This window comes from Tupaia chinensis, unplaced genomic scaffold (genome assembly GCF_000334495.1).
Source record: "Tupaia chinensis unplaced genomic scaffold, TupChi_1.0 Scaffold000318_1, whole genome shotgun sequence".
Taxonomy (NCBI): domain Eukaryota; kingdom Metazoa; phylum Chordata; class Mammalia; order Scandentia; family Tupaiidae; genus Tupaia; species Tupaia belangeri.
The window spans coordinates 440,602-453,104 of record NW_006159811.1 but is presented as its reverse complement, the minus strand read 5'-3'; the positions used below and the strand labels follow the sequence as shown (position 1 = coordinate 453,104).

The window sequence follows — 12,503 nt, the reverse complement described above, 5'->3', positions numbered from 1 at the left end:
CAAGGATGGGGGGGAAAAAGCAAAACATACAGAAAACAAGAAATCGAAGATCATTTGCTAATAATAACATGTTTGTTGATGTGCTTGATTGAGACAATATACAGTGTACTCTGGATGGAAAATCTCATTTTGTATGCTGTAATGATGTACAGTGAATGAATGCAAATAAATAAATTAATAAAATAAATAAATAAATACATTAAGGAGTGTGCAAGTTGTCAGCTAGGTTTTTCCTAGGATCAGTCAAGTTATGGTGGTTTTGAAGTTCTACATATAGATTGTTTTTTATTTGAACAATTCTGTAAAGGTCAAGTCCTCAACTCTAAATAAAACAGAAAGAAAGAATATCAGGGAGAGTACCATTAAATATGAAGAACAGGGGACCAGCAGGTGGCGTGGTGATTAAGGTGCTGGACACTCCCACATGGTTAATCACGGTTTGAGTCCTGGACCTGGTGGTGTGCTTTCCCACTTTTCCCACTCTCTCTCTGGTCAAGTTAAAATAAATGAGTAAATAAAATTAATTAAATAAATAATTATTTTAAAAATATACGAAGAACAGAAACATAGAAAACTTAAGAAAACACACTTTAAAGTCTAGCTTCTCATTGCCAATAATTTGTATCTACTGTTTAACTAGCAGGCTCTCAGGGAATATAAGCTATCTTTCAAAAAATCAGCATAAGTAAAAGATATTCAGAAAGGCAAATCTGATAAAATAATTATCACTCAATACAAAGTCATGTATTTTTGGATTATTTACTACCTTTATTGGCATAATTGATGGTATTAATAACCATATACACAGAATATAAAAGTTTAAGATAGGGAAATTGAAGCAATCTTAAGTTTAGAAACAGAACTCATGAGAAAAAGTTTTTAAAAATTAAGTATGGAAACAAACATCGAAAGAAAGATTATGTCACCTAATAAGTAATTTGAATGCAGTACAAATGGCTTATGTTATAAACGCATAAAAAATGATCTTGGTAGAAAAGTATGGAAACTTTGTTGTGTTATTTAAGGAAATTCCATGGGCCAGCAGGTGGCATGGTGGTTAGGGTGCTGGATTCTTACATGGTTGACCACGGTTCAAGTCTTGGACCCTGCATCTTGAAAGTCACCCTAGGTGTGTCTGTGTGCATTCCCAAAAATCCCAAGAGAGGAATGGAAGAGAAGGGATTGTGGCATGGCCATCCCCTCTGGGAGGGTAATCCCTTACTTTATTTCTCCCTATCTGCTTCTAGCAGACACATGTGCCATATGGCAAAAACCTAAAAAAAAAAAAAAAAAAAAAAAAAAAAAAAAAAAAAAAAAAAAAAAAAAAAGGAGAGAAAGAAAGAAAGAAAAATAATTCCAAATGCTTATTTTAACAAAGTTGAAAAACAAATCTATCCTATATGTACATGGCAAAAATAAAGTTTTCTTCTTGAATTGTTTTATTAAATACACATTTGATGTAAAACCTATAGTAGCTGCCTGACCTTAGAAGCGATTTTGGTAAATTATGGTGTTGGATACTGGTAACTTACTAACCAAACAGTTGACACATTTACCACTCATAGACATTTACAGAGTCTACATCAATGGAGAAAGGTTGTTTTCAAGGGTTAATTCCAAATACCTGAAACTATTAATGGAGTTTTAAGAGTAGGTGCTGACACCAGAGACAGTGTGGGAGGATGGTGGGAAGTGGCAGAGGGTGACAGAGAGGGGGGTAAATATATATACATACACACACACACACATATATATATATGTGAAATATATATGTATGAAACAAGAAATGGAAAATTATTTGTTGATCATAACATGTATGATTAAGCCACTACGCAGTGTATTCTGGATGGGAAATCACATTTTGTATGCTGTGATGATGCGCAGGGAATGAATGTAGTAAATGAATATAAAATAAATTAATAATAAAAAAAAGAGTAGGTGCTGATTTGAATGTCCCTCTCCTCATGCATGTGTAAAATTTGGTGAGCCATTATGAAAGCACTAAGAGGGTGGAAACTTAGTCGGATTATAGGATTAAGAGGTAAGGCCTTTGAGAGGTGATTAGGATTGGATAAGGCTATCAGGGTGGGCCCCTACCTCGACCTGAATACTGGTGGGCTTATAAAGGGAGGGAATGAGATCAGAGACATGACACAAACATCTAATCTGCTCTCTCACTATGACATTCCCCACTGTATTATCCATCAACAAGAAGACCCTCACCAGATGCAGCCCCTTGACCCTGGACGTCCAAAACTGTGAGCTAAATAAATCTCTGCTCTTTTCAATTACTCTGACTCAGATATTTCTGTTACTAGCAACAGAACAGAGAGTAAAAATAGGTTCACTAGGTACTAGGTGCTTTACACTTGTTCGCCATGCTAATCTTGGCTGACTCAGTAATTTTTATATCTTTACCGAGAAAGAGAGAGAGAGAGAAAAGTACTTTTGTAAGCAGATAAAAACAAATATACATTTAAAATGGTGACATCTTTGTAATAATAGAATAAGCTAACGATGACAAAAAAATTAAATTGTTTGTCAGTTTAGTAATAGTTAAAACGAGATTTATCAAGCACATCTCTAAACTAGAATTACCTCACAGAAATGCAGCACACAAGATGAGAATGAGGCTGCTCCAGTGAGGAGGTTCTGTATATATCCTCGAGGCATATTAAATTTTTCAGACACACTCCAAACATTGGTCTCTTTGAGTAAGGTATAAAGAACAAATGACAGGTATAGTCTGTTGACAATGTCCTTATCCACCTTCTGGAAAGACACAAGCACACACATTCATGTACTTAACCTGGTAAAGATGAATGTTACAAAGTGAACAAAAGATAAAGTGAATCAGATTTGTACAACAGGCTATCACAGATAGAATGAGTCCATACAAACAAGACAAATTCCTAGCATATGTACTTAAGATTCATTCATGTTGATTATCATTTTTTAAGTAGAAACCTGAGATATGCCAAATCATTTCCAATTTAAGCTCCACTTTCTTCTCTGGGGAGTGTAGTATGTTGAATTATGTCTTTCCTAAAAACGAAATGTTTAAGTTCTAAACGGCCATACTTAAGAATGTGTACTTGGAAATGTGATCTTTGCATTGGTAAGTAGTTAAGGATCTTGAGGTGACATCATCCTGAATTTACAGTGAGCCCCAGGTTCAATGATGGGTGTCCTCATAAGAAAAGGGAAGGATGCAGGGAAGAAGGTCATGTGGAAATAGAGCCTGAGACTCGAGGAATGCACCCAAAAGCCAAGGAACGCCTAGGGTAGTTGGCAGCCACCAGAAGCTGGGAGAGTGGCATGAGGTGGCTCCTGGAGGAACCAACACTGCCAACACCTTCATGTCAGACTTCCGATCTCCTGATCTGTGACAGACTTGACTCTTTGAAGCCACTCAGTTAGTGGTAATGAGTTACAGCAGCCCTAGGAAACAAATACAGGGAGGGAGGGACTGGAGAGATCTTCACATCTACTGCGGCATTTACAAATGGTACGTGCGTATGACTGTGATTACAAAGTAGACAGAGTACTTTATGTAAATATGCTGATATACATGTCTATATTTTAAACTTAAAGTAAATGTTCAATTCTGATTTCCACATGGTCATGATAAATAATGCTTCCAAGTTAAAACACTAGAAGAGACACAAATATGCTTCCTGTAGTTGACAGTGCTTCCAAGTTAAAACACTAGAAGAGACACAGATATGCTTCCTATAGTTGATAATTTCCATTTGTGTACTGCTTTTGCCTACAGTGACTAGGGACTATATACTTAAATTTTTTTGCTATAGGGTGCATACACTTTCAAGAGACAGAGAGAGAGAAAGAGAGAAAGCACCCCGGGGTGATGGTCATGCTGCAATCCCTTCTCCATTCTCTTCTCGGGATTTTGGGCACACATGCACATGTGCCCAGAATGTTATCAAGCTGATAGGTCCAGGATGTGTACCACAGAATCAGCCACATGGATCCAGTCACCTTAACCACCATGCCACTAGCTGGCCCTAGGGACTATATATATATATTTTTTTTTTTTTTGGAGAGATTTTCACTGTAGGGCGCGTGCGCTCACCAGACAGACAGAGAGAGACATAGAGACAGAAAGCGAGAAATCACCCCCCAGGGGGGATGGTCACGCCGCAATCCCTTCTCCTCCATTCTCCTCTCGGGATCTTGGGCACGCACGCACACGCGCCCGGCGTGAGTTTTAAGCCACCGGGTCCGGGACATGAACCGCAGTCGACTACGTGGGAGTCCAGCGACATAGCCATTACGCTAACTGCTGGTTCCCTGGGACTATATTTTTGCATAAAGTATCTTTTAGTGAATACTAAGCTGAGAAACCAACTCACGCTTAAAATCAAAGAAAATGAAGGATGAATTTAAAAGAAAAAAAGTAGGTATACAATATAATATTATATCCTTTACTATAGTAAAAGACTATTTGAGATGAGACTGTAGGAAGACATGGTAAAGAATGTGTGAGCTACAGTTTCTGCATGTTAATACTGGACCACTCTTTTATTTTTTAAGAATTATTTATTTAATTTTATTTATTAATTTATTTATTTTAATTTGACCAGAGAGAGACACAAAGAGAGAGAAGGAAAGTGAGAAAGCAAGCCACCAGGTCCGGGATTCGAACCACAGTTGACCCTGTGGGAGTATCCAGTGCCTTAACCACCATACCACCTCCTGGTCCCAGTACTATATCACTCTTAATGAAAGCATTAAGCTGAGAAAGCATTATAGTTAAATAGCATGGATGAAAAGATGTTTTTTTAATTTCCCAATTTCAATTCACCTTCATTATTAACTATAAATTGAGTTAATGTAGGTTTTGCTTAGAATGTATTTCCTAAGCAAAAAATAATAATAATAATAATTATTAGATGGTAAGATATTTTATGCTAATTTCAAAATCTTATGCAAAAAAATATAAGAAAAGGAAAGATCTTTATCAATGTGGGGAAATCATATTTTAAGTAAATATTATATTATCTAATGTTCCAAAAACCGATATGTCCAAAAACATTAAATAACTAATCCATTCATAATTAAGATAAATTTATGTGCATACTATTTTAAATATTTAATTATCAATTTAACAAACATTTATTGACTGTATTATATATAATATAGCAAAAATAGGGACCAGCAGTTAGCATAATGGCTATGTCACTGGACTCCCACGTAGTCGACCGTGGTTTGCTTCCCGGACCCGGGGGCTTAAAACTCACGCAGGGCGCGTGTGCGTGTGTGCCCAAGATCCCGAGAGGAGAATGGAGGAGAAGGGATTGCGGCGTGACCATCCCCCCTGGGAGGTGATTTCTCGCTTTCTGTCTCTATGTCTCTGTCTGTCTGGCGAGCGCACGCATCCTATAGTGAAAAACCTCTCAAAAAAAAAAAATTCTGTATTCAAGTTAAAAAATAAGTATTATGCTGGGGCCAGTGGGGCTGTAGTAATGCCATGCTCTGTGGTGCTGAACCTCCACGGGAAGGTCCTGGGGTTGTATCCTGAGGCCTCACTGTACACACTGGATGTGCACGTGCAAGCCTGTGATTCAGGCTGGCTGAGGCTGGGGGGTGTATTATGGTGTGAAGATCCTGTTGGGAGTACCTATCTCTCTCTCTCTCTCATAGAAGAATTAAATACAACTTAAAAATGCATTATTCTGGGGCTGGCAGGTGGTATAGTGGTTAAGGTGCCGGACTCCCACATGGCCAACCACAGTTTGAGTCCTGGACTTGGCACATTGCTTTCTCGCCCCCCCACCCCCACCACCTCTCTTTCTCTCGCTCTCGCTCTGTGGTAAAATTGGAAAAATAATAATGATGATGAGTCAAATTAAATAAATCTTTATTAAAAATACATTATTCTAATAGGATTTTACATAGGTTTATTATTCGTTAATGAGCTCAAAAGATTTTATCATTTTACATTTTAGAGTTTGTATGAAAGGTTTCAAAAATTTTAAAATGTTTCTTTACTCATAATAGGGTATATGCATGTGCATCTGAGAGAGGAAGATGCACCCTCCAGAGTGTTTGGTTACGCTGCAATATCCCTCCAGCCCACCAGCCTGTTGGATGCTGGGCATTCATGCACATGCCTGGTGTGTTTCAGACTGACTGGGCCGAGGACACAAACTGTGAGTGCCATGTGGGATCTGGCTTCTCCTGAACAATGCACCACCGTGAGAACTGAAAGGATATTTTTATTCAACATTTTGAAGGTCAAAATAACATTTCTAAGGTACAAAATCCAGTCTAAAAATTACAATAGCATGAATGCTTAAGTACTATGTAGACTGTTTTAATTTTAAAACACAGCAATGCACGGGATAGCTGCACCATTCAATTCAAATGTAAGTAAATGCACCATCTTCCATTTTTGAAAATGAAATCAATACTACTTCTGTAAATGTAAAAGATATAGGAGGAAAATGGCAGAGAATTAAGTTTCAATGAAAACTGAATTACCAGATTAAATTTAAAATGGAAAAAAAAGTATATTATGTAAGAAAAAATTATATTAACTTAGGGAATTTGAAAGTATGGTTACCAAAGGATTATTTTCATTTCTTTCAAAGTTAGTGCACTAGACACTTGTTTCATGCTCACTGACTAAATTTTAAAACACCAAAATATAAGGTCACACAAAGGAATATTAGTTTATCTATTTTTGCCTTCTGAAATGCTTATGTACTGCAACCACTAGACTGAGAGTTCTCTGAGAAGGACAACAACAAAAATCAACAACAAAATACCCAGATCTATCTATCCTTTCTCAGATTCTTGATAGCAAGTAGAATGTTGAATATAAGGTTTCTGGAAAATATTTTTCTGGAATTGTACTTCCTTTAGGATTGCCTATTATCATGGAAACATTTTATAAATATTTTTAAATTTTTATAATATAAGCAGCCTGTGGAAAATAGATTAAGAAGGCTTACTGGGGTCACCAGGTGGCATGGTAGTTAAGGTGCTAGATCTCACATGGCTGACTGAGCAGTTCAAGTCCCACATCTGATGGCTTGAAAAACACGCCAGGTGGGTATGTGCGTGTGCATGCGTGCCCAAAATCCCAAGAGGAAAATGAAAGAGAAGGGACTATGCCATGGCCAACCCCCAGGGGGTGATTTACCATTTTCCTCTCTCTCTGTCTCTCTCTGGTCACACACACACACACACATACACACAAAGAAGGTTTACCTTTTCTTATGCTAAAAGCCCTGTATGTGCAAGATGGAACATTTCAGAGACACAAAGGTACAAAACAAAATGCAAACAAAGTCCATGACAACACCTGGAAATAAATTTTGTATAAAAAAATCACACACTGCAAATGCTAACATATTTTAAGTAGCAAAATGAGAATATTAATTTTTTAAATTGTGAAATAAAAAGATCAAATCCGTAAAGATGATATAATGGTATTAAGTTTATTGAACAAACTTACGCATTATTTTGGAAGAAAAAGAAAAGTATGGTACCTTCCTGATGGCTTGGCCTGATACCTTCCTCCCAATAAAGCTTTCAGAGACTCCGAGCAGAGTAGCTACGTTCTGTTCTGCTGGACTGAGCTGGCTCAACTACATGGAAAAATCAAATTGGAACTTTTTAAAATCTAGCATTTGACCAAATACAGCATTTTCTTTGATATCACACTTTTGTGATTTTAAAGATATGATAAACAGCATCGATTTACTTACAAGTATTGCAAGTTTGAAAATAAGATTAGTAGAATATAGCACACTTTATTAGAATGACTTAGACACGGCTGCAAGGTTGGTTTCCAAGGACTATGAGATGATGTTTAATACTGGAGAGCACTGGAAGGAGGACGAGGAAGGAAATGTTTGGAAAATAACTGCATTACATAGTATAACAAACTTATACAAATCATTTAAAAATAGATACTAAGCTCTTTCCGCCATCTTTCTGTGCCGCCATAAAGGTGCACATGAATGTCCTGGCTGATGCCCTCAAGAGCATCAGCAATGCTGGGAAGAGAGGCAAACGCCAGGTTCTTATTGGGCCGTGCTCCAGTGTCATTGTCTGGTTTCTAACTGTAATGATGAAGCATGGTTACACTGGCAAATTTGAAATCATTGATGACCACAGAGCTGGAGAAATTGCTGTGAACCTTACTGCCAGGTTAAGCAGTGTGGGATGACCAGCCTCAGATTTGATGTGCAGCTCAAAGATCAGGAGAAATGGCAGAATAATCCGCTCCCATCCATCAGTTTGGTTTCACTGTACTGACCACCTCAGCTGGCATCATGGACCACGAAGAGGCAAGACAGAAACCTACAGGTGGGGAACCCTGGGATTCTTTTTTTTAGGGATGTAACAACACACACATACAAATAAAATGCCTCATTGGAAAAAAAAAATACATGATATTAAAAAGAAAGTCACTAAGAACTGTACACTGTTTCTGCCTAAAATGTATTCATTCAACTGGCTGTTCACAGTAAAATCATATTAAACTATACTCTATCAGCTGGTTTTGTAACAAGTTAGGCCAATGCCACCTTGCTATTGGCTCCAAAATGAATATTCCTTCTTAGGTATTAACATCCTTGAGTTTGGTGTATCATCATGGAGCTTTCGTATTATCAAACCTTCAGTCATCAGAACTGGCTTTTACTGTTTTCTTATATCCTAGGCATTATAAATTGCAAACCTTAGAGGGAATGGGACCAGGGATAATCCTTTCCATTTTTTTTTTTTGTATTTTTCTTTGTGCTTTCAATAATGAGAATGTTCACATTTAACAGAAAAGTAATATTTAAATTAAACAAAACAAAAATGTTCCTACCTTATTACTTTTTTAAAAAAATGGAAACACAAAAGGCCCAATTATAATTAACAGAGAAGAAAAGTGAATACTTGACAAAAATTATATTATCATCCATAAAGCAGCCTACATTGAAAAATCTCATAGTCTCACCTGCCTGAAGTATATCATCCAGTCAGGGACACACTGAGAAACCAGATCATAGGGCGTTGTTAGATAGACCAGATGAAGAAGATTTTCCAGCACAAGTCCTTCGAGACCTTTCTTCAAGTCTTTGTAGAGAGTGTCACAATAAGCTAAGTCTATAGTTCCTAAAAGATATTATGATATAAAGTACTGTTTAGAAGTGACCTAAGTATATTAGAAAGTCTTCAAAGTCCTTTACATGTACCATTTTGGAGGTCATTTTGCTAGTAACCATCAACATCTAATATGTAGGTATCTTCTGATATGCTACTCTGTTTGGGGGAATCTAACCTAAACAAATAGTTCCACATGTACCCCAAAATATGTAAATGGGGATGTCTAGGCAGCTTTGTTGAAACGAACAAAAATCAGAAACAATGTAGATGTTCATCAACAGGGAAAGGGGGGTACATCCGTAACAGGGATGACTCCAGTGTTAAAAGAAAAATAAGCTAGACTGAAGGAGACTGTTAAAGTGTTCATAATATTTTACAAGTCAGAAAAGCAAGTTGTTGAAAAAAATACTCACATAATGATTCCACCAAATAAATATCGATATGCATATGCACACATACATGCATACATGAATGTACACATGTCCATGAAGGGACTTCAAAAGTTTGTGAAAAATGGGATTGAAGTATGACTTTATTTTGGTATAAAAAAATTTGAAATCCATGAATTTCCTAGGAACTTTCTGAAGACCATCTCATACATGTATACATACACATAAAAATATCTGGAAAAATATACCAAACCTATAACAGTGGTAACCCTTGAAAGAAATGGAACAGGAGTATGAGGATTCCCCTAAGACAATCCTGAGTTCTTAGGATTTAATAGACATGTATTATTTTTTATTAAGTAAATTAGAATGCATTTATTTTATTTTTAAAATTATTTTCTTTATCTATTCATTCACTTATTTCAATTTGACCAGAGAGAGATAAAATGAGAGTGAGAGCAAGAGCGAGAGAGCAAGAGAGCGAGCGAGAGAGAGAGACAGAGAGAGAGATAAAGCAAGTCGCCAGGTCCAGGACTTGAACCGCAGTCAGCCATGTGGGAGTCTAGCACTCCTAACCACCAAGCCACCTGCCATCCCTAGAATGTATTTATTTTTAAAAACTCTTCATTCATTGTTATAGAACTACATCTAAGATATTATATTAAGCAAAAAATGCAAGTTCCAGAACAATATGTGATTATTTACTTAAAGGGTAAACTTGTAAATAGGCACATATTTGAAAAAAATGTATGTATTATGCATTGAAATGAACTATACAGCGCAAGTCTGGAAAGATATATACCAGACTATTATTCTTGGTAGGATGTTAAGATTTCTGTGCTTGCTGGGGGAGGGATGACCATTTTTTTCCTCTATGTATTTCCACAGTATTTTATTTACTTATTATTTGAAACATTTTTCAACTTTTCAAAGATTGAAGCAGTTTATCAGCTTACAAGATTATTAATATGAAATTATAAGTCCAATTTATAGTAAGGATCATTTAATTTCTATTTTTTACCATGCATTTCCTCAGATTAATAATTAGATTTGGGGGGCCAGCAGGTGGTGTGGTGGTTAAGGTGCTGGATTCCCACATGACTGACCATGCTTCGAGTCCTGGATCTAGTGGCTTGAAAATCATACCAGGCACCTGTGCCCAGAATCCTTCGAGGAGAATAAAGGAGAAAGGAATTGTGCATGGCTGTACCCCAGGGGTTGATTTCTCAGTTTCCTTCTGTCTCCCTGTGGCAAGCACATGCATCCTATGGCAAGAACCTTGAAAACAAACAAACAAAAAAATGAGATTCAGAAACTCTTACCCTTAAAAGAAGCTCGTCCCAACTTTGTAATACGAAAGGCACACTGAAACTCTTCCTCGGACTTGTCATTGATGTCTTTTTGAAGGAGTCCTTTCTCTGTCAGGTATCTAAGTGATTCAACAGTTACTTCCCAGAGACTTTTTTCTTTTAATAAAATCTTTTGCTGAACACCAAAAAATGTGCCGTTCATAAAGTGAAATATGTCACCGAGATTTGTTGCAATCTGTAACAATTCAGGACATCACTGGAGCGTTTTCCTTAATTCATGGCCTCACTCTGAATGTACCTTAATCAAGGTAATGCCTCGTTTCCAGTCCTCAAAGCTATTTAAGTAAAAACTTAATATAAAATCTACACAGTTGCATATGTAATTTTAAAATGGTATGTAAAAGTAACAAGAAAAAACAAGTTGAAGTTATGGACAGTTACCATATTCAGCCTTTTTAGGAAAATGTGTACATTTTTCAATCAAACACTCCTTAGGTTTGTGAAGAACTTTCTATAATATATCTCTAGGATCAGGCACTATTTTATCTACAATGTTACTTAAAAATAAATATAGTTGTCACTTGGTATCCTTGGCAGATTAGTTCTAGTATTTTCCTACAGATACCAAATCCAAGGATGCTCAAGTCTCTTTTACAAATGGCACAGGGCCATTGACCTTTCACAGGCCAACTGTAGTAGCTTTCTACCTCTTTTTCTAACAACAACAACAAAATTATTTAATTTTATTATTATTAATATTATTGTTATTTAATTTGCTATAGGACACATGCGTTTACCAGAGAGAGAGAAAGTAAACCAAGCCACCAGGTACGGGACTCAAGCTGTGGCCAGCAATGTGGGAGTCCAGTACCCTAACCACTATGCCACCTGCTGGCCCTGCTTTCTACCTCTTTTTGTCTCTCACTCATATCTTCTTTTCCTATTTTTTCATCACCTTTTTCTCTCCTCCTCTTATTTACTATTTACAACTTACAATGCAATCATAAGTAATACTTAATCCTCCGTTTGGTACTCTCATGCAGAGCTGACTGAATTAAAATAACCTTTTTTAAGCCAATTTCAAGGAAATCAAGCATTTTAGGCTAAAATATAGTCAATCAATAAGTACATTTCTCGCTTGAAATTCTAATGATATTTCAACTGGAAAATTTAAGCAGTTATTTCATATTAAGCCAATTTAAAGAACAACAAAATATTATGAGACGGAGACATTTTTTATTGCTTTTCCATGCTTTAAATAAAAAACATTTTTCTTTTCTAGAGGGCACATATGCTCACCAGATAGACACAGAGAGAGAGGAGAAAGCACTCCTTCATGGGGCATGGTCACCATGCAGTCCCTTCTCCACTTATCTCCCTCTTTCAGTTTTAGGCACACTTGCACATATGCCCAGAATGTTTCCTAACCCTCTGGGTCAGGGACTTGAACCACGGGGTTGGCAGTGTGGGATCTGACTGCCTTAACCACCAGACCCCAAACCATGTTTTTAAAAGAATTATTTGCATTTGTTGTTATTAATTATTTTTTACTTTGACCAGAGAGCAACAGAGAGAGAAAGGGAAAGTGAGAAAGCAAGCCACCAGGTCCAGGACTTGAACAGTGGCTGGCCATGTGGGAGTTCAATGCCTTAACTACCACACCACCTCCCAGCTC

General features: G+C 36.9%; 1 protein-coding gene across 6 annotated transcripts in view; it reads right to left on the bottom strand.

Moving 5' to 3' along the window:
• Positions 1–12,503, bottom strand: part of HELQ (helicase, POLQ like) — a 59,893-nt gene that overhangs the window by 26,992 nt on the left and 20,398 nt on the right. For 4 of the 6 annotated variants that reach the window (XM_027773021.1, XM_006151394.3, XM_014588934.2 and 1 more), the window contains 4 exons: positions 10,841–11,063; positions 8,981–9,138; positions 7,518–7,616; positions 2,599–2,772 (listed from right to left, as the gene is read on the bottom strand). In XM_027773021.1, coding sequence (XP_027628822.1) covers positions 2,599–2,772; positions 7,518–7,616; positions 8,981–9,138; positions 10,841–11,063 — 654 coding nt within the window. Of the gene's footprint in view, positions 1–2,598; positions 2,773–7,517; positions 7,617–7,736; positions 7,857–8,980; positions 9,139–10,840; positions 11,064–12,503 lie in introns of all 6 variants that reach the window. The other 2 variants (XR_003549864.1, XM_006151395.3) reach the window with 2 other exon arrangements.